General features: G+C 46.8%; 3 protein-coding genes across 5 annotated transcripts in view; 1 reads left to right on the forward strand and 2 right to left on the reverse strand.

Moving 5' to 3' along the window:
* The window catches only part of CARM1 (coactivator associated arginine methyltransferase 1), a 51,990-nt gene extending 51,281 nt beyond the window's left edge, over positions 1–709 (reverse strand). The window contains exon 1 of the mRNA XM_043963146.1: positions 481–709. Coding sequence (XP_043819081.1) covers positions 481–709 — 229 coding nt within the window. The remainder of the gene's footprint in view (positions 1–480) is intronic.
* Positions 710–1,785: 1,076 nt separating this feature from the next.
* C1H19orf38 (chromosome 1 C19orf38 homolog) lies at positions 1,786–17,306 on the reverse strand. 3 transcript variants are annotated; one of them, XM_043964358.1, is made up of 9 exons: positions 17,287–17,306; positions 12,886–12,985; positions 11,940–12,242; positions 11,396–11,434; positions 10,666–10,758; positions 10,278–10,305; positions 9,429–9,472; positions 8,175–8,212; positions 1,786–3,178 (listed from the first exon to the last, which is right to left on the reverse strand). In XM_043964358.1, the coding sequence occupies exons 2-9, from the start codon at positions 12,914–12,916 to the stop codon at positions 3,032–3,034; spliced, it is 723 nt and encodes a 240-aa protein (XP_043820293.1). In that variant the 5' UTR covers positions 12,917–12,985; positions 17,287–17,306; the 3' UTR covers positions 1,786–3,031. The 3 variants fall into 3 exon arrangements, with proteins under 3 accessions (XP_043820293.1, XP_043820285.1, XP_043820300.1); XM_043964350.1 differs by lacking the exon at positions 17,287–17,306 and having other exon boundaries at positions 12,886–13,260; XM_043964365.1 differs by lacking the exons at positions 11,396–11,434; positions 17,287–17,306 and having other exon boundaries at positions 12,886–13,260.
* TMED1 (transmembrane p24 trafficking protein 1) lies at positions 16,228–19,663 on the forward strand. The gene is made up of 4 exons (XM_043964377.1): positions 16,228–16,707; positions 17,175–17,272; positions 17,501–17,690; positions 18,257–19,663. Exons 1-4 carry the CDS (start codon positions 16,501–16,503, stop codon positions 18,473–18,475), a joined length of 714 nt encoding a protein of 237 aa, XP_043820312.1. The 5' UTR covers positions 16,228–16,500; the 3' UTR covers positions 18,476–19,663.
* The last annotated feature ends 24 nt before the right edge of the window (positions 19,664–19,687 follow it).

The raw sequence follows: 19,687 nt of genomic DNA on the forward strand, positions 1-19,687 counted from the left end.
GCGCCTACTCTGTGCTTATAGTGGGCTCAAGGGCTTTAGTCCATGTCAGGAGGCTGTGCTGAAGGAATCGGGCATGCTTAGTTAGGCTGGAGAGGAGAAGGCTCAGGGGGCATCGGGGCTGAAAGGCGATCGGACGAAGGAGGGAGAGCCCGGAGCTGGGGGGCCCCCGGAGGGCAGGACCAGGAGCAAGGGCCGGCAGCTACAAAGGGGCCCAACTTCCCACCACGAGGCCAGGAGGAGAGCGGGGCTCCCCCTCCGAGGAGGCCTCCAGGCCGCCCCCGCCGGGGGGAGGGGGCCGAGACAGCTCCACAATGGGGTGTCCTTCGAGCCCCCTCCCGGGCCCCTCAGGCCTCTCTTCCCCCTCCCTGTTCCCCCCTCCCCCCCTCCACGCCGCCCGGGTCTGCCGTGTCCCTTCAGGCCTCCCTCCCGCTGCCCCGCCCGGCCGGGCCCCCTCCCCGGCCCCGGGCCGGCCGCACTCACGGCTGTAGAGGGCGATGCAGGCGGTGTCCTGCCCGGTGCGGACCTCGAGGCGCAGCGCCTGCTGCTCCGCGTGTCTCTGGATCTCGCCGTTCGCGTCCCCGATGGTGAGGAGCCGAGCGCCGGGGAACACGGACACGGCCACGCCGGGCCCCGCGGCCGCCACGCCGCCCGCCGGCCCCGAGCCCCCAGCCGCCGCCGCCGCCGCCGCCGCCGCCGCCGCTGCTGCCATCTTAGATCCGGCTCCAGGCCCCGCCGCCGCCGCCTCCTCCTCCTCCTCCTCCTCCTCCGCCGCCGCCGCCGCCGCCGCCGCCGCCCGGGCCCAGGCTGCAGCCAGCACAGAAGCCGAGGCCGGGGTGCAGCGCCCCCTGGCGGCTCCTAGAGGCCTCGCAGGCGCTACCGCGGCCCGAGCCCCGCCGCACAGCACCCCCTACCGGCGGCGAGGGGAACCGCGGGCCGGGCTGGACACGCCCCCTGGCCGAGGCCTGGGGCGTGAGAGCTCCCCATTTCAGTGGCCGAGCCAGGTCCGGCCGCGCTGTGCTGCACCTGCTTCTGCCCGGACCTTCTACCCGAGGGCCTGGCGGGTGCACGCATTGTGAAGTGGCGCTGCCGGCGGGCGAGCAACTGCCCAAGCTCTGCACCCGCCACCAACTGACTCCCCCAGGGGTGGGAATGGCAGAATGCCTCTGCCTACCCCTTCCAGAGCCTTTCAAGCTGCGCCCTCCACGTGCCTCCCCTGGCCGCAGCTACGGCTCAACCCGGAATCTCACTTCCTGGCCTGAAGCTTTGTCCTTCAGTCCCTGTAGACGCCCACCGCCAGCTGTGCCCGCCCACCTGTGCAAAGCCCAAGCCGAGGAGCCAGCCTTGCCCCATGCCTGAAGCCCTCCTAACCCATCAGTCCTGAACACCCTGGCCATTGACCCGAGCCACGAACTAGGGTATAGGATAATAAAAATTGACCCCTGAACAAAGAACAGGAGTGACTAATTTCATCATCACCACCTGTCCCCCGACCCCAGCCTTTTCCAGTTTGAGCTGAAGTGAAAGCCTCTCTCTTGCCAAGTACAGGAGTAAGAAAACTGGACATGGTGAATCCAGAACTCTGGGAAGAGGTTCTTACTGCTTTCGGTTAAAAGAACAAAAACCCTCCCCATCTCAGCTGGCTCTATTTTCCTAAGTGGGGATGGAGGGGTATCCAGTCTGCCTCGTGTGTCCCAAGCATTCATTTCACACTCAGTCTCCTAGAATGTTTTGTCATGGAATAATTCTTCTAGAGCCCAAAGGGTTAATAATAGAAATCCAGCCAGCTTTAATAAGACTCCATTACTTTGTTCCTTACAAACGTCTCAATGCCGGTTGTAATTAATAATTTAGATGATCTTGCCCTATCAATTCTGTAGTTTTCGAAGAAAAGGAATGACACACAGAACAGAAACTTAGGGCTCTAGGGACCAAGCACTTTTAGAACACAGTCAGGCAGGTACCTGTCACCAACTAGGGCTGGCTGCAAATAAGCCTCCAGAAGGTGGTGGCTAATATAATTCAAAAACTTTTTTTTAGTGGGGACAAGAGATGCTGTAAATGCAGATGGGAACTTTTGGTTCAGTATCTTGTCTGTTCTACTGCAACAACCATTAATGTTACTCTGTTCAGAATGGGCTACTTGGATAGGGGCAGAAGGATTAATGACTGACACTATTTCCCTGCAACGGAGCTTCACCTACAGTTTTTCTGCTTCCATAAATGGGAGGCAGTTGTCCCTGAGGTCCTGGCTTCTGTGTATTTTCTGTTCAACAGACAAATACCCTTACTGGGGCCCTAATACAAATGATACCTGACAGGGGCTGAAGCTCTGCCACTTACAACTTATGTGGCCTTGGACAAGTCATTTGACCTCTTTGGGACTCAGTTTCCTTCAATGAAAAATTAAGTGCAGGGGTTCAACTAGATGACATATGAGGGTTCTTTCAGGTCTAAACCTATCATCTATGAACTGAAGTCACATAACAGCTATTGCCAACTACTAAGCCACAGAAAAAGTATTTCAGTTGGAACAATGAAAATCTGATTCAGGACATGAGAATTTCTTGAGAGGTTGTAATTGTATTCCCCCCATAGGGGCCCTGGAGGAGAGATGAAGGGGTGGTAAGTCAGACATACAGGAGCCAGGCTCCCCAGACTTCTTTAGAACACAGCCTAGAAACTGTAAATCAGGGGCCGAATTAACAAGGAAGGGAAGGGGGCAGCTAGATGGCGCAGTGGATAGAGCACCGGCCCTGGAGTCAGGAGTACCTGAGTTCAAATCCGGCCTCAGACACTTAACACTTACTAGCTGTGTGACCCTGGGCAAGTCACTTAACCCCAATTGCCTCACTAAAAAAAAAAAAAAACAAACAACAACAAGGAAGGGAAGGAAAAAATGCAACCTCCTAGTCCCACAGCAGAGAACAGGTTCAATCAAAGGACCTGAAAGTGCTGAATTCAAGTTCAGGAGGAGAAGAAATAGATGTGAGCCTCTTACTGGGCCCAAGGGTTCTGGAGCCAGGGGATAGGTTCATTCGAAGGATCTGAAGGTGCTGAATTCAGGTAGCTCAGGATTGGAAGAAGTAGATGTGGGTCTCTTTCTGGGCACAAAGGGTTCTGGAGCCAGAGTTGAGCTGGTGAAAGTGCCACAGGTATCCATGTCTTCTGGGGTCATTTTCTTTTTCAATAAAAGAAAATAATAAAGTGACTTCTAGAATACAGAACTGGGGGTACTTCTCTACTTTTTCTCCTCCATCCATACTAAATACTATTGTACATCATTCTCCCACTACTCCTCAGCTCCAGACCTCTTATTTTATTCCACACTTTGATACTCTGTCCAGATTATGCTCATTTTCCTTTCTTTTCCAGTGTCATGTAGTAGAAAGAGCACAAGATTTAAATTCAGAAGACATAGATTCAAACTAGTAGCTAGGTGGCACAATGGATAGAATGGTAGACTTAGAGCCACAAAGACATGAGAATCTTGTCTCAGACAAGGTGTGTAACCTTGGGCAAAATGCTTAACTTCTCTCAGTCTTAGTTTCCTTATCTGTTAAATGGGGATAATAAATAATAGTACCTACCTCCTAGGGTTACTGTTAGGGTAAAATATCTGTAAGGCACTTTGCAAACTTAAAAGTGATAAACAAATGCTAGATAGTATTATTATTTTTAAATCCCTGCCACTATGTGATTATGAACAAGTGACAACTCCTATGGACCTTTAATTTCTTTATCTGGAAAATGGGCTCTTCCAGTATAGTTTTTTCATTCCTAGTTTATCAGATGTATTTCCCAGGGACCTTAGAAGTCATCTTAGAAGTCCCATAGAAGGGACCTTAGAAGTAAGTCATCTAGACCATTCTACAATAGGAATCCCTTCTATAACATTACTGACAAGTGTTCATCAAATATCTACTTGAAGTAATAGGGAATCATGACTTCCGGAAGTAACCTATTTAATTTGGCTGGGGACAGGGGGGAAATAGTTCTAATTGTTAACGTTTTCTTACAATGAGCCCCAAATCTCCAAAATCTCTATGCAGTGCTCCCAGGTCTGCATCCCAAGGGCCAAATAGAACAAGCCTAATTCCTCTTCTCCATAACAGTCCTTTAACTCCTTGAAGGTAACAATCCTCTCCCTCCTAAATCTCTTTTCCTGGTGGACTGTTCAGTTTTTTCTATAATCACAATAATTTACAAATATGGTACAGGGACAGCTAGGTGGCGCAGTGGATAGAGCACCGGCCCTGGAGTCAGGAGGACCTGAGTTCAAATCTGGCCTCAGACACTTAACACTTACTAGCTGTGTGACTCTGGGCAAGTCACTTAACCCCAATTGCCTCACTAAATTAAAAAAAAAAAAAAGAAATGACAACAAATATGGTACACTTCTCACAACAGCTTTGTAAGGCAGGACAAGTGTTATCTCCATTTTACTGACAAGGAAACAGGCCTGGGAGGTCATGACTTATCCACATTAGATAATACATAGATGTATTATCCACAATAGATAATATAGTCTCTTGGGTGGGTGGGTGGATCCAAACTCAAATCTCTTGACTTCCAGAGTCCAGTTCTATCTATTATACCATGTTGCTTATCTTATGGCATGGGTTCTAGTCCTCTGCTTTTTTCTTCCTCCTGAAAACCCACAAAGCCACCTAATTCTCTTTTGGCAAGCTGAATCTGAGGCACTATTTGGAACCATACTGAAGCAGTCATGTCCACCACCATCTCAATTTCTCTTCTGTAGCACTGCACTCGTTGACAGGCCTCAAAAATGCCCACTGGAAGAGGTCCTAGATTTGTCTTGCCCAAACTAACTTGTGTTTTTTTAATCTAACAAAATTTTCAATTTCAGGTCTAAATTTCAACCAAGAGTACAACCTATTAAAGTTCAGGAAGACAGTAGTCTAGTTTCCTGAAGGTAGGTTCACAAAAAGTCTTCCTAAATATATTTTCCAACTGCAGCCTCTTTCCTGAGCTTCAGACTTACATTTTCAAACCATTCTCAGGCCATTTTCACCTAGATTTCCTAATGGCACTTCAAAAGCAATTTGTTCAAAAGTAAACTAATTCTCTCTCTTCTGAAGTTTGTTTTCCCCCCTTTCTTCTCTATTTATGCTAATGGAAATACTATTCTCGCAGTAATTCTTGCTTGATACTTGATTTTTACTTCCCTCACTCCCCCACCTTCAGTAAGTCATGAAGTCTTGTTTATTGTTTGTAGCCAAACTCAGCTTCATTCCCATGTCTCATCAGTCCAATCTCTACCTCCATTACTTCTTGGCCAGACTACTGCAATATCCAGCTAACCAGTCCTCTTCAGACAGCTAGGTGGTGCAGTGGATAGAATACTTGACCTTAATTCAAGAAGATCTGAGTTCAAAACCTGTCTCAGATTCTGCCCAACTGTGTGTCCTTGGACACATCTCTTAACATATCTATAAAATGGAAATACCTACCTCTTAGGTTTGTTGTTATGATCAAATAAGATGATATTTGTAAAAGTACTTAGCACAGTGCCTGGCACAGTGTAGGGACCATATAAACATTATTTATTATTATTATTAATTATTATTATTGATAGCCTTAACAGATTTCCAGCCAAATCTTGCTAATGCATGTGATCCTATTGCTCCAGTGCTCCCAGATCTTTGGAGGCTTCCCATTGCTTCCAAACATTCTTGGTCTTGCATTCAAGACCCTGAACAATCTGGCTCCAGCCTCCTTTTGCAGCTCCATCTTACCTTCATCTCTTCCATTTCACCAAACTGGCACTCACCAGAACCAGGTGCATCTCACATCATCTTGATTCTTTGCTTTGGCTAATGCCATTTCCTACCTCACACTCCCACCAATCTTGCCCTACTAAAATGCCTCTCCTTTAATGACCCAGCTCCAATGCTAGCTCCTCAATTAAATCTTTCTTGACCCTCCCTGAATCCAACCTTAAGGGATCTTTCCCTCCAGGAAATTCTCTTATCACTTTCCTTCTACTTCTATAATACATCTACCTTATTCTATTTTGTATTATCGTCAACCTCCTATATGCCTGATTTCCCCCATTAGATCATAAAATAACCTCCTCAGGGGCAGAGACCCAGGTTTGTCTTCTTAGTCCAAATCACTTATCCTTGTATAAAATAGAAGCTTAATGATTGTATGTTGAATTAATGAAGATCTCCCTTGATAACTTTTGATCCTATGAATTGATTTTAACTATATTATAAAGGGGCAAATGACTTGAAAAAAGGTTTCCATTCATTTTTTTTTACTAGCAGATCAGTGAGATAGGATCTCATTGAACTAATTAATTGCCTATCTTTCAAATTCTCCATCTTATTTGGTTGGCCCATGTCTTTTGTCATCACTTTTTTTTTTTTTGTGAGGCAATTGGGGTTAAGTGACTTGCCTAGGGTCACACAGCTAGTGTTAAGTGTCTGAGGCTGGATTTGAACTCAGGTCCTCCTGAATTCAGGGCCAATGCTTTATCCACTGAGCCACCTAGCTGCCCCTATCATCACTTTCATTATGCAATCATAATGCTGCTTGAGAATAGATTGTGCCATGGAAGCCAGGCAATAATGCTTTCCAGAAGCCACCAGAGACCTGACCTCCAGGGACCTGCTCCAATACAACATCTGTGGTTGAGCCTGAGGACAGGTAGGAACTTCTCAGAATCTCAGGACTGGTTGTTTTTGCAGAGGTGAAAGGTAGATGAGTGAAAAGGGCCTTGGAAATACTAAGCCAAGTGTAAGAAGGGATCTAGCACCTTCCACCCAACCAGTTTAAGATCATCTCAAGGCACAGAGAAGTAATCAGGCTTAGGGGGCAGCTAGATGGAGTAGTGGATAAAGCACTGGCCTTGGATTCAGGAGGATCTAAGTTCAAATCCAGCCTCAGACACTTGACACTTACTAACTGTGTTAACCTGGGCAAGTCACTTAACCCTTACTGCCCCGAAAAAAAAAAGTCACCAGAAGTAATCAGGCTTCATGATTCTGGGTACTTGTCTTGGAGAAGTGACTCCTTGAAATGTTGCCTTAAGTCCTACTCAGAGTAGCCTTTTTTTAAGGTCCCAGATATGGCACCTGTTACTGTGGTGGCTGCCTCACTAAAAGATTTCTCATTCTTTTTTCTGGGACCTGGTTATATATCATCCCAAAAGACTGCTATAATTTCTTATGGTTATATCAAAGCTGTGGTTAGGTCAGAGATCCCAACTGGAATGACTACTGAATGCTCTTGACATGAAAGGCTAGCAAGGCTAAGGGTAAATCTGACTCTCTTCCACATTGCTAGAACTCAGGTCCTTTTTGCAGATTTATTTCTGTTCTTTGGTTCTAGGACTGTTTTTCCTTTTGGACACTGGAAAAGTGAGGAATTTGCTGCTTATAACCCATGTAATGATTGGAATGATGCCACCTGCTGGAGATTTACTGTAGAAAAGCTCCACCATGAAGTGAAGGTCTTTGAGGGCAAGACCAGGAATCTTTTCTTTGGTGTCAGGAAGTGATGTTTGCTTGTGGGAGGAAGAAGGGGGGAGCCTGGCGCTCTGACTGGGGCTTTTTCCTGGGGACTCTGGCGGAGAGTGGAGCTAGAAATGCGTTCTCCCTTTAATAGATAGATGAATGTAGGCCTTTCTCTCTCTCTTTACCAAATTCTTATTCTCCTTAATAAATGCTTAAAAGCCTAACTCTTGCTAAAGCTTCTAATTTATTGGCGACCACTCATTAGATATTTTAGACAGTTTAGCTAGAATTTTAGCCTTTAACACCCACCATGTCCATGTCCAACTTAATAGGCAAATGACTATAACAATATGCCTCAAGATATATTCATTCCCTAGAATTTGATTGCTCGCTGCTTGTTCAGTCGTGTCTGACTCTTTGTGATGCCATTTAGGGTTTTCTTGGCAAAGAAATCTGAAGTGGTTTTGCCATTTTCTTCTCCAGCTCAATTTACAGATGAGGATACTAAGGCAAACTAGTTAGGAGACTTGCTCAGGGTCACACAGCTAGGAAGTGCCAGAGGCTAGATTTGTACTCGGGAAGATGAATCTTCTGGACTCCAAGCCGGGCACACCGTCCACTGTGCCACCTAGCTGGCTGAAGAATCTGGTAGGTTGTACCTATAAGTTGTATCCTAAGAAGTGAATCACTCACCATTGAAATGGAAAACAGGGAATTATCAAAAGACATATCTGTAATGGGAGAAGAACAAAAGACAGATGTATAGCATTATTTAAAAAAAATTCTCAACTACCCACAAGCCCCCATATACTTTAGGATGAATCACATGACTAAGGTGCTTCCTTTTTCCCACAACAAGAAAGGGCAAACTCTGCTCCAGAGAAAAAAGGGAAACCTAGGGAAAGAACTTTCTCAAATACAAGGATATAAATGTCAATTTGTCTATTTGCACCTTCATGGTAAAGTCTTCCATAATCTTCCCTTGTCATTAGCAACCCTTGCCCATATGACCTCATATAATATTTTGCTTTATACATCTCTAATGCACTTATCCTGTAATGTTGGATATTATCATTATTTATTTATTTTTTAAATTTTGCTCAGGGCAGTGGGGGTTAAGTGACTTGCCCAGGGTCACACAGCTAGTAAGTGTTAAGTGTCTGAGGCCGGATTTGAACTCAGGTACTCCTGAATCCAGGGCCGGTGCTTTATCTACTGCGCCACCTAGCCACCCCCTCGTTATTTATTTTTGTGTCATCCTCCAAATAGCTCCTCTAAGGCAGGAACTGTAACTTTGTATCTCCCCCAGCACCGAGCAGTGAATACAGCAGGTATTTAATAAATATTTGCTGAACAAATAAAAACTTGACCTTTTCTTCCCATAGCAAAGTCAGTATGGACAGCTCCCTTCTATCTAGGACCAAGGGTGCAGGGGAAGAGAGGAGAAAAGAAGTCAATCCAAGGGGATTGAGGATAGTTCTTTTGCTTTAACATCTCATAAGAAAACCATTGACTGGGGGCAGCTAGGTGGCGCAGTGGATAGAGCACTGGCCCTGGATTCAGGAGGACCAGAATTCAAATCTGGCCTCACACTTAACACTTACTAGTTGTGTGACCCTGGGCAAGTCACTTAACCCCAATTGCCTCACCAAAAAAAAAAAAAAAAAGAATATTGTATAGAAAACCATTGACTGTGTGGCCACTGCAGTGAAGCTGGCTATAAATAGAGACTTCAGACTTGAAAAGTGAGGGTGAACTAATGCCATGCAGTCAGCACATTCCTGAGAGCCAGAAGTCCAATGCTCTTATGGGGCAGTTCCAGAACTGGGCTAACTTAGGGGTCACTAGACCCCTCTGACCTCAGAAGAGGCTGGTTTTCTAAGACAAGTGGTATAAGAGACAGTCTACGGTGGCTATACTACTCAACTTGGAGTGAGGGAAACATACCTGAAGTAGTGTAGTTTATCTTGGTCCAGCAGGATTCTTGCTCTCTGCAAATGAAATAAGGAAAGAATAAAAAAATGAGTCCTCTGTTCTAAATGTCCTTGAAAAGCACTTTAGGCCTCTCCTATGCACTCATCTTGTCCCATTTTGCATTATTATTTCTGCAAATTTTCAGTGCGATAGGGCATCCTTAAAATCTTGGTGCAGTTTGAAGCTATGAAAAATGATAATATATAAGGATAGGAATTGTATCTTATTGATCTTTCAAGATATCCCTTAGCATCTAGTTTATTTTCTCCACGTAACTGGTGCTTCAATGTTTGGTGAACTGAATTTGTGGAATCAAATTGGCTAACAAATATAATATGTGACTACAAAGGAGTGATGTTGATATTGATTGTACAAGCCACACATGAATCACTTTTGAATAGTTAAGTGTCACCTCCCACGTAAAAAGAGCTTGAGTGAGGTGAGCCAGGAAAGGAAAATGCCATAGATCCTAAAGAAGGACTTCATTTATTTTCCAAATAGAAAAACAATGGGAGACCCTGAGAAAGACTTAAATCTTAGGCTCCCCAGGAATTCTCACTTGGAATCTGGGCAAATTAACCAAGGATTGCCTCCAAGGCACAGGGCCCTTCCACCCCAAGATGGGCTGTCTTAGTGTAGGACCTCAGTGGGAAGCCTCATGAACTCTGAAGTAAGCCATTCCTCATTTCTTTATCCATTTCCCCTGAACTGGTTATTTTCTAAAACTGCTCTGATTCTACTATATCATCCCAGGACAAAAGGTATGCAGACTGATGTCTCCTCCAACACATGCACTCCGGAGTTCTCCTGGACACACCTCACCTTTTTTTCTGAAGATTTGTGACTTTAACTGGCAAAAACAAAAGCAACAAACAAAGCAGAATTAGATTGTTCTACCGATATGTTCATGTTGCATAGAGCAATTCTCTAAAGTCTTGACAATTGTAGAGTCAAACCTGGCAGTTCTGGGAGCTAATCTGATTTCCTTGTTTCATTGAGGGAAACTCAGTCAGATAGAGATTTTATACAATCTGCGGGGGCCTGTGATCTTCACAAGAAACACTCTTCTCTAGGAGATTGAAACTTCGGGAGGGCCCTGGGTAGGAAGGAATCTCTACCTCCCCCTGAATAGCTTGAAGTATTTGGGAACACTGGTCCTCCTGAAGAGTTGGGTGATTTTTTCCCTGGGACAGATAAGAAATCCATGTACCTCGTCTAATCATTAGGATGGCCACAACCAGTATCACAATAAAGATGAAAGCTCCAGCCAGACTCAGGGAGAGTGGTAAGATCCAAGACGGCACTAGAAAATAGGAACAGTGAGGGTGGACTGGTCAGGGACAGAGAAATGATAGAAAGGAAGAGGAAGGAGGTGCTCAAGGCCTTGCCTCACCACAAGGGGTAGGCTTGCTGAATTGGAAGCACCTGAGGACTAGCCTAGGCTCCTATTATTATTGTTTTTTGGGGGGGCAGGGCAATGAGGGTTAAATGACTTGCCCAGTGTCACACAGCTAGTAAGTGTCAGGTGTGTGAGACTGGATTTGAACTCAGGTCCTCCTGAATCCAGGGCCGGTGCTTTATCCACTGAGCCACCTAACTCCTATTCTACCAAAAATTCTGCAAAAAAGCAGAGGACCCTGCTTCTCTGAAGCTGCAGAGGTGAGCAACTGACCAAGGGTATATCAGAGTCTGACTTACAGAAGTGGTTTTGACAAAGGATTTACTCATGTTCTCTACTTAGTAGAGGGCACTGCTTCTAGAGAGAAACAACATTTCTTGAACTCACTTCTGTGTTGGGGCCCCTGTGACACCAAAGACACCCTCAAACAGACCTGCCTGCCTCTGAGAAATTTGTCCTGGGGATGTGAGAAGGGCAGCAGACAGAGCCATTCAGTTCCTCCCTCCCTCCTTGTCTTTCTTTCTCAGGGGATCCACATTACCTGGAGGAGTTGGTAAGGTTGTGGCTGGCAGCATGTAAACTGGAAAAGAAAAATCAGAATAGAGAGCAATTCTCCTGGGACATAGAGCTGACTTCTTCTAAGGTTTTTCTTCCCAGCTCTGTCATATGCTCAGAAAAGGACACAGGATACTTTTTTTTTTTTTAGTGAGGCAATTGGGGTTAAGTGACTTGCCCAGGGTCACACAGCTAGTAAGTGTGTGTTAAGTGTCTGAGGCCGGATTTGAACTCAGGTACTCCTGACTCCAGGGCTGGTGCTCTATCCACTACGCCACCTAGCTGCCCCACAGGATACTTTTTGACTGTTTTGTAGCTAGCTACTGTTGCCTGCTCATTTGTGAGCTCTTAACACATCATCTTCTCACCTTGGAAGATCATGTAAATTCCCCAGGAGGTAAAGAGCAAAACAAGAGATGTTGTGGGAGGACAGGTGAAATGGGACTAGCCCATGAAGAGCTGGAAGAGTGAGCAGCTGGAAGGGGCTACAACTGTACAACATGATACAATGTCAAAAAGCAGACCCTTACCTGGGAAGGTCACATTCACTGGCTTGCTCAAGTTGGAGAACTGCTTGGCAATCTCACCCATCACACTATATTGACATCGATACTGTCCTGTAAGGCCTTCACTCCCATTGGTTACTGTGAAAACCACTCCCTGCTGGGCCTCTTGTGCCTGCAGTGTCTGGATCACCCCAGCTCCATGGAACAGTGAGAATTCAGCCCCCTGGAAGCCTGGTGGGGCCACACATTGAAGGTGGATAGGATCCCCTGGGTTGCTAGGGTATGGAGGGGTCTGGGAAATAGAAGGAGCTGGTATTGCCAAAGAGCCTGAAAAACAAAGTACACAAAGAAGGGGTTCTGAGTGTGGATTGAGTTCTGTGGGGAGAATTCATGGGGAGGCTCCATAGCAGTGTAGATATCTGTTGGACTTGGATTCAAAAATCAAATCTCCCACCTGTTCTAGGGCGCTCTAGGGTGAGTCACCAAACCCCTGGACCTCAGTTTCCTTATCTGTAAAATGAAGGTGTTGAACTAGACAGATGGCTTCTAACCTCCCTTTTATCTCGAAATCTATGACCCAATGATCAGCAAGGCAGGTCTACACTGGAAGGGATAATAAGAGCTCTTCCCTTGAATGTCCCTCTCCCAGCTTTCATCATATAATGCCCTGGAGCCTCCACCCTCCAGACAGGAATTTTCTAGGGTAAATTCAGGAGCTCATGGGTCAGGGGCTTACATTCATACCCTCAAAGGCAAAATCTAAGGCTTGGCACACTTCCATCCTATGTCTTTGAGAGCACAGTGCAAAGAACATATTCCTGGGCTTGGGATCCCGAAATTGGTACAACACACACCCAGGTCTCCTTTTCCTCAGGTTTAGCAAATACTGTCAAAGGCTCTCAGATATTCTGTCAAGCAAATTAGAAAGTGATTTCTTTTGCCCAAGGTGTCATCAGGTAAAGAAACTTACCGGTTACAAAAAAGAGGACTTTCCAGGGCATCTCTTCGCTGAGTTTTGTTATGATTCTGGCTGAAGAGAGACACGCCAAACCAAACGCTCACAACCAATTCTTTGTGGGGCAAGAAGAAAAGAGTTTACAAGAGCAATTTCCTCACCCGGGGAGGAAGTTGCACACTCTTGAACTGAAAGAGAATCGCTGTTCTTCCCTCCCCTTTTACAAATAGTATGCCAAACCGAGGAAGAGAAGTTCCATATTTTCAGTTGAATTCTACAGATTTTGCAAATTTATGAAACAATGGATGTTTTTGCTTTCCCTTTTTATCCTCAGGTACAAACCACAACATAGTAAAGTTGTAGTAAAAACCTGGACCATTTTCTTGAACTGGGGCCGTTTCAACTAGAGAAGTCCTCCCACAGAGAGAACTTTATTAACCAGGAAAAAAAAAATAACCCCAATCCTTGAGCTATTCTTCTGCAATAGAAACCTCCTGCTCCCTGCCATAGCAATAGTTTCTTTACGTTTGCTCTTGTCTCTTCGTATCTCTTTTTGAATCCACAGGTCTGGCTTGGGATCACATTTTGGGGAAAATAAGGATGAATATGTCAATGAGAGTGCACATAGGGAGAGTAACAAGTGTAAAGTACCTCCCCACCCATGGACCCCTAATAATTTTTTCATATGTGAATCAAATATAAACAACTACATCAAGGACTGTGGGACTCTGCTCTCAAAAACAAGAAAAAGACACCATCCCTGATTTCAAGGACCTTCTAGTTTAGGAAAATATGACTAATGCTCAGTGGGGAAAAAAATGGAGTTGTAGGGGGCAGCTAGGTGGTGCAGTGCATAAAGTACTGGCCCTGGATTCAGGAGGACCTAACTTCAAATCAGACCTCAGACACTTGACAATTACTAGTTGTATGACCCTGAGCAAGTCACTTAACCCTCATTGCCCCCCCCCTTCCCATGGGGTTGTTAAGGCAAAGGAGAAACTGAGGGATCCAGCCTACCCATGTGAGCATAATGTTGTAGGAAGGATAATAGCTACTTAATTCTCAAAACTACTTTGGGAAGATGAAGCAACGGATCCAACTAACAGCAGAGAAAGTGTGAATTAATACAAAGAGCATCATATACTCATATAAAATTACTGGCACAGTTCTTCAAGGGTGGAAATCACCCTGAGTAGCCATTTAAAAATAATCACTAATATTGACGGTTTCAGGTGCCCCTAGATTGCAGGACAGATATCTAGGTGATTTCTTGTAGCCCTTTTTCTGATGCCTGAAGATTCTTGCTTCTGTTTTGTCCATACTGTATCTTTATGCAGAGATGATTTTTCAACCATGTTTTAGATGAGACCTTTTTTTGCCTTCTCCCCCCACCATCTCTATTTCTTTGTATAATGACTAGCATAAAGGTACTTAGTAAATGTTAGCTGACTGAGAATACTTTAAAAGGTGGTGACTTTAGACACCATTTGTCAGTTCCAGGCCTTTATTCAAACTGTTCTCTTAGCCTGAACACCATCTTTTCTTCTTCCCATTTAACTAAACCCCTTCAGGCCTGGATCAAGCCCCACCTCTTTGCTTTCTAGTCCATAATTCTATAAATTCCTATTGCTAATTATAGTTTGTTTGACAATCTAACTCTAGTCCTTTTTGTATTTATTGAGCATTAGTTAATCTCCCCAACTAGGTTGTAACTCTCCTGGTCTAAGGGGGTAGTTGATATTCTATGTTTCACAGAACAGGGCTGAGAATACAAGTATTCATTGAAGTTGGGTTTATGGATCTGGTCATCTTTAACACACTAGAACTTCCCAAGGCCAAGAGGCAGGAAATGGGGTGTCCTGTGTTTTACCTGGCAATTAAGGCCCTTATTAATTTGGTTCAAACCTCTCCTTTCAGCTTTATACTAAGTGCCATATAATAAAAAGAAAACACTGGATTTTAAGTGTCAGGAGATCTGAGTTTGAATTCATTTTCCACCACTTACTGGTAACAACCTCTGTGATTTTGTTTCCTCATCTCTAAGAGAGGGATAATATTCTTTGCTACCTTAGTCATGGTGTTATTTGAAAAATTCGTTTTATAAACCTTAAAGCAATATCGAAGTATGAATGATTATCACTCCCCTCCATACACAATTGTTCTCCATCTCCTCTTGCCATATCAAGATATTAACAGTCTGGTAAACTGGTTCTCCATGTCTGTGATTCACTCCCATTTCATCTCAACCTGCTTAAATCCTCTTCAAGTCCTATCTCAAAAACTACTTCGTCCAGATTTCCCCATCTGAAAGTGATTTTTCCCTCTGCAAAATTTCCCAGTGTTCTCAATGCATCCGTTATTTTTGGTTCGATTTGCTCCCTTTACAAACTACTTTGTTTTACTCTAATGTGGATAGTCATTCCCCCTTAGATTGTAAAAGGCCTTGAATAAATAAGTCCCATTTAGCTAAGTGTTTTATCAGATGCAGAATACTTTTTATCACAACCACCCTGTTAACTAGTGCAATTATTTTTAACCCCACTTTACAGATGAAGAAACTGCGCTGAAGTAACCATAATCCCACAGATACAAGAGCGCAAAACAGGTCTCCAAGTGCTTTCCACTGAATCATGCTTCTGGAAAGTGGAAAGAAAACAGATTCAAATGCTCCCCCGACCTGAGATTTCAGAGAAACCTGGGAAGACCTGTGCCAACTGATGGCAAAGCAAACAGCACCAGGAGAACAATCTACACAGTTCGTCAATTTTGTAAATTTGATCAACTTTGAGAGACTTAGTAAGGGATCCATACAATGACCTAGCAATTCCAAAGGGCTCGCGATCTCTTCCAGATAGAGAACCAATTGAAGTAGTCACTTTTTTCTTTCCTTTTTTTTTTTTTTTGAGGGAACACGACTAATGTAGAAATTTGTTTTGCACGAGCATACATATTCATAATAAATTTTGTTTTTCTTGCATTCTCAGTGGCTAAGGGATGAGGGAAAGAAAAGAAATGGGAAGTGGGGAAAAAAAAAAGAATCGCTCCCCCTCCACCCTCTTCAGCGTGGCTTAAGGCAAGGGATTTGACCTCCCAGTTTCCTCAATTGTGGGGTGGGGGGGCTGTGGGGATGTTGGCCTCAGGGTCATCTAGAAACCAAGACTGTAGGAAGGAACAGAGGTCTCGGGCGTAGGGTGAGGCCAGGCCCCTCCCCAGGGAGGGCGGGCCGCGAGACCCTGACACCACCACTCTCAGCCAGACCACGCGAAGAGGCGGGGATGCCTAGTAACGGCAAACGGTTCCTCTCTCGGGGCATTCTGGGAAACGGTCGCGCAGCTTCTCCGTAAGGTCCCCCAGCTCCTCCTTCTGGCCTGGTTTTAGCTGTCTAGGCTATTGCCGGAGGGGGACGGTCCAGCCGGAGCGCTGGTTTCGTTCCACCGAATCCCCGCAGAGGTCCGAGTTCCAGAAAGGAAGAAAACGAAGGGAGCACTGCCTCGCTCCAATCCCAGTGATGGGTAGAAGGGGCGGGACTCCTCGTTCCGACAGGCAGGCGTGGAAGCCAAGCGTGCGGAGAGGCAGCCAGGGAGCAGAGCCAAGCCTTAAAGGGGCCGCGTCCCTTCATCACACTGCCGGATGACCCGGATGATGGCGGCAAGGGCGGCCCTGGCCCTGGTCCTGGCGGGATGGCTGTCGCCGCTGGTGGCCGGCACAGCGGCCGGGCCCGGCTCCCGGGCTCCTCCACCTCAGGATGGCGAGTTCACATTTTTGCTGCCCGCTGGCCGTAGGCAGTGTTTCTACCAGCCCGCACCGGCCAACGCCAGCTTGGAGGCCGAGTACCAGGTAGGGGTGGGGGTGGGGGTGGGGGTAGGGAAGCTGGAGGAGGGGGGAGGGGAACACAAGTGGGGACCCTGTGTGGGCGGGGCCAGTCTTACGTCTGCTAAGGGCGGTTCCATAACCTGGGGCTTTGATGAGTAGGGGGCGGGGCCAGAACCGGGCATCCAGAGAAGGGGCGGGGCTATATTAGGAGGTGGGGTCTTGGACCCTGAGACTTTGAGGGTAGAGCCAATGACAGTAGGGGCGGGGCCAGAGCCCTGGAGGGTAGGGGGAGGGGAGGCAAGCAGGGGAGTGGAAGTTCGGATGGCATCTAGACTTTACCCCGCAAGCACTGTGGGCCTCTCTGGCTCTCTTGTCAGCATCCCCCAAAGCCAGTGGCTTAGGGTCCTCCTGCCCTCTCTCCAAGTCTCGAGAGTGGGGGTAACCGCCCTACCTGCGTTCAAGGGAGGCCCCTGTTCTGCCTCTGCCTCCAGGTCATCGGAGGTGCGGGGCTGGACGTGGACTTCTCCCTGGAGAGCCCTCGGGGGGTGCTGCTGGTTAGTGAGTACCGCAAGTCGGATGGGGTGCACACGTGAGTATACCTACCTTCCCCTGGCCCCACGCCGTCTCCCGATTTACCTCCCCGTCTGGCTGCCCTACTTTTGAAGGGTTTGGTTACACCTGTCAAGCCTGACCAGGCCTCAGGTTACCCATTGCTACCTGCCAGGGCTGCAGGGGCATCTCCTGGGCAGAGTGGGGTGATTGGTCGGGTTACCCTGTCCTGCCAGAGAAGCTGCTCATCCTCTTCTCTTACCTCCAGGGTGGAGCCCACAGAGTTGGGAGACTACAAGCTGTGTTTTGACAACTCCTTCAGCACCATTTCAGAGAAGCTCGTGTTCTTTGAGCTCATATTCGACAGCCTACAAGATGAGGAGGATAGCGATGGCGATGGCTGGGCTGATGTGGTGGAGCCTGAAGAAATGCTTGACATTAAGATTGAGGACATTAAGGTGGGAACTGGATCCCTGCCCTGAGCCCAGCATCTGTTCTCCCTGACCTGGCTCCTTAGGCTTCTATGAGCCTCTGAAGTCCAGCTCTCTAGTAAAAGGGAAATGCTCGTAAGGGTTTATTTTTGCATAGTATTTTGAAGTTTACAAAGCACTTCCCTTGCGACTCAGTAAAATGGGTGGTGCAAAAATTATTAGTATATTTTTAAATGAGAAGAAATGACTCAGAGAGGTCATTCAGCTATAAGTGGGATTTAAATTTTAACTTACTTGGTTTCCACTGCACCACTAGATGTACTCAGTCCTCACTGCTCAGGACTACTTTGGTCTCTGAGAAATCTGGGGCCAATAGGACTAAGAGAACTTTACCGGGCCACATTCCTTTACTTGGTCTTCCTTTAGAACAGTGGGAGGAATTCCCTGCCCAGCCTTGTGAGGTTTTTATAGATATGTAACCTGGGTAGGATGTGCGTCAGGCTAAGGGGATGGCTCCCATCTCAGTTTCAGGGACCATTATATGATGTCCAGGGCTTGTCTGAGGAACCTGCCTCTCCCTTTTTCCTCCCAAGGAGTCCATTGAGATGATGAAGACAAGGCTGGAGCGAAGCATCCAGGTGCTGACTTTGTTGAGGGCTTTTGAGGCTCGAGATCGTAACCTGCAGGAGGGCAACCTGGAGAGGGTCAACTTCTGGTCTGCCTTGAATGTGGGGCTGCTGCTGTTAGTAGCTGTACTCCAGGTGTGCACACTCAAAGGCCTCTTCCAGGACAAGCGGGCTGTGCGCACATAGCCCTCCCTGGAGAGGGGAAGCTTTGGGAGGGAGGGTCTAGGGTAGAGGGAGTCTCCTGCTCAGGGCCTATTTATAGCCCTGGGTTTAGGAACAACTGAACTTCCTTGGGGGAAGCAGTTTCAAACTGACCAAGGGTCAGGAGAAGCCTAGGTGCTGGCCCCTCCCCTTTGACAAGGACATAGCAGGAAGAGGGTCTCTTGATTCCCCCCTCCCCCCCACATAGAAAGATGAGGCAGGTACTTAAATGAGAAGCTTTTCAGGAGGTCCTTTTTATCCTCTGGAGCTCTGGATACCCCAAACCTAAGTTGAGACAGAAACAGAGGCCTGAGCAGAGAACAGCTGGGGTGTTGTGGGGATGCAGTATGGGACTTGTTGTCCTGGAGGGGCTGTGCCTTATTAGAGGTGCAGCTAAGGAGCTGCTGGCTCCATTACTGAAGAAAGCAAGGAGAGATGGGGTGCTGCCCAGAGAATAAGGGTTACCCTCCCACCCCCACGTGCCTTAAGTATGTTCCATCCTGGGGTCAGCTACCTTCCCCATCTCACCCCGTTCCCTCTCTTGCCAGTCTAAGTGTCTCCTAGGTCAGCCTGTGGCCTCATTCTTTAGACTCCAGGCGAGTTCCCTCTCAGAATGGCCACATGACCTTTTCTCCCTCCACCCAGTTCTTTCAGTCCCAAATGCCAGCTGCTCAGAGACAAAATTAGCCCTGTGTGGGGCAGGTGCCCAATCCCCAGCAGAAACAAACTTAAGAGATGGAGTGGGAGGGAACAGGTGGGGGCAACCCCCTTGTGCCTCACCAAGAACTTTAATGAAACTCGGACACTATCATGTGCTTGCCCAGGACTGTCAGTTTATTGGAGACAGGATGGGTTGTTCTCCTCCAGTCTGGCACTGCCTGCAGTAGGGAGCTGTAGGAGGGGACAGGGGAGGATTTGGCTCGTGGCCTTGTAAAGTTCTAAACAGCACCAGTGTGGCTGCATCCCCAGCCAGAGGACTTGACCCACTCAGGCTGTGTTCACCAAGATTATCTTCATACCATATGAAGGCCCCTGGGAACCATTTGGCCAAGTTAACAAGGGCAGTACCCTTGCTGGGCAGAGAGCTGTTAGCCAAGGGTAGAAGGAGGTGACTCCTGAGCCACATGGAACAAAGTACCAGCTCTGGTTCAATAAATTACTCTTTGAATCATGGAGGTGTGTGGTAATTGAGGCCTA

The sequence above is a fragment of the Dromiciops gliroides genome, chromosome 1 (assembly GCF_019393635.1).
Source record: "Dromiciops gliroides isolate mDroGli1 chromosome 1, mDroGli1.pri, whole genome shotgun sequence".
Lineage (NCBI taxonomy): Eukaryota > Metazoa > Chordata > Mammalia > Microbiotheria > Microbiotheriidae > Dromiciops > Dromiciops gliroides.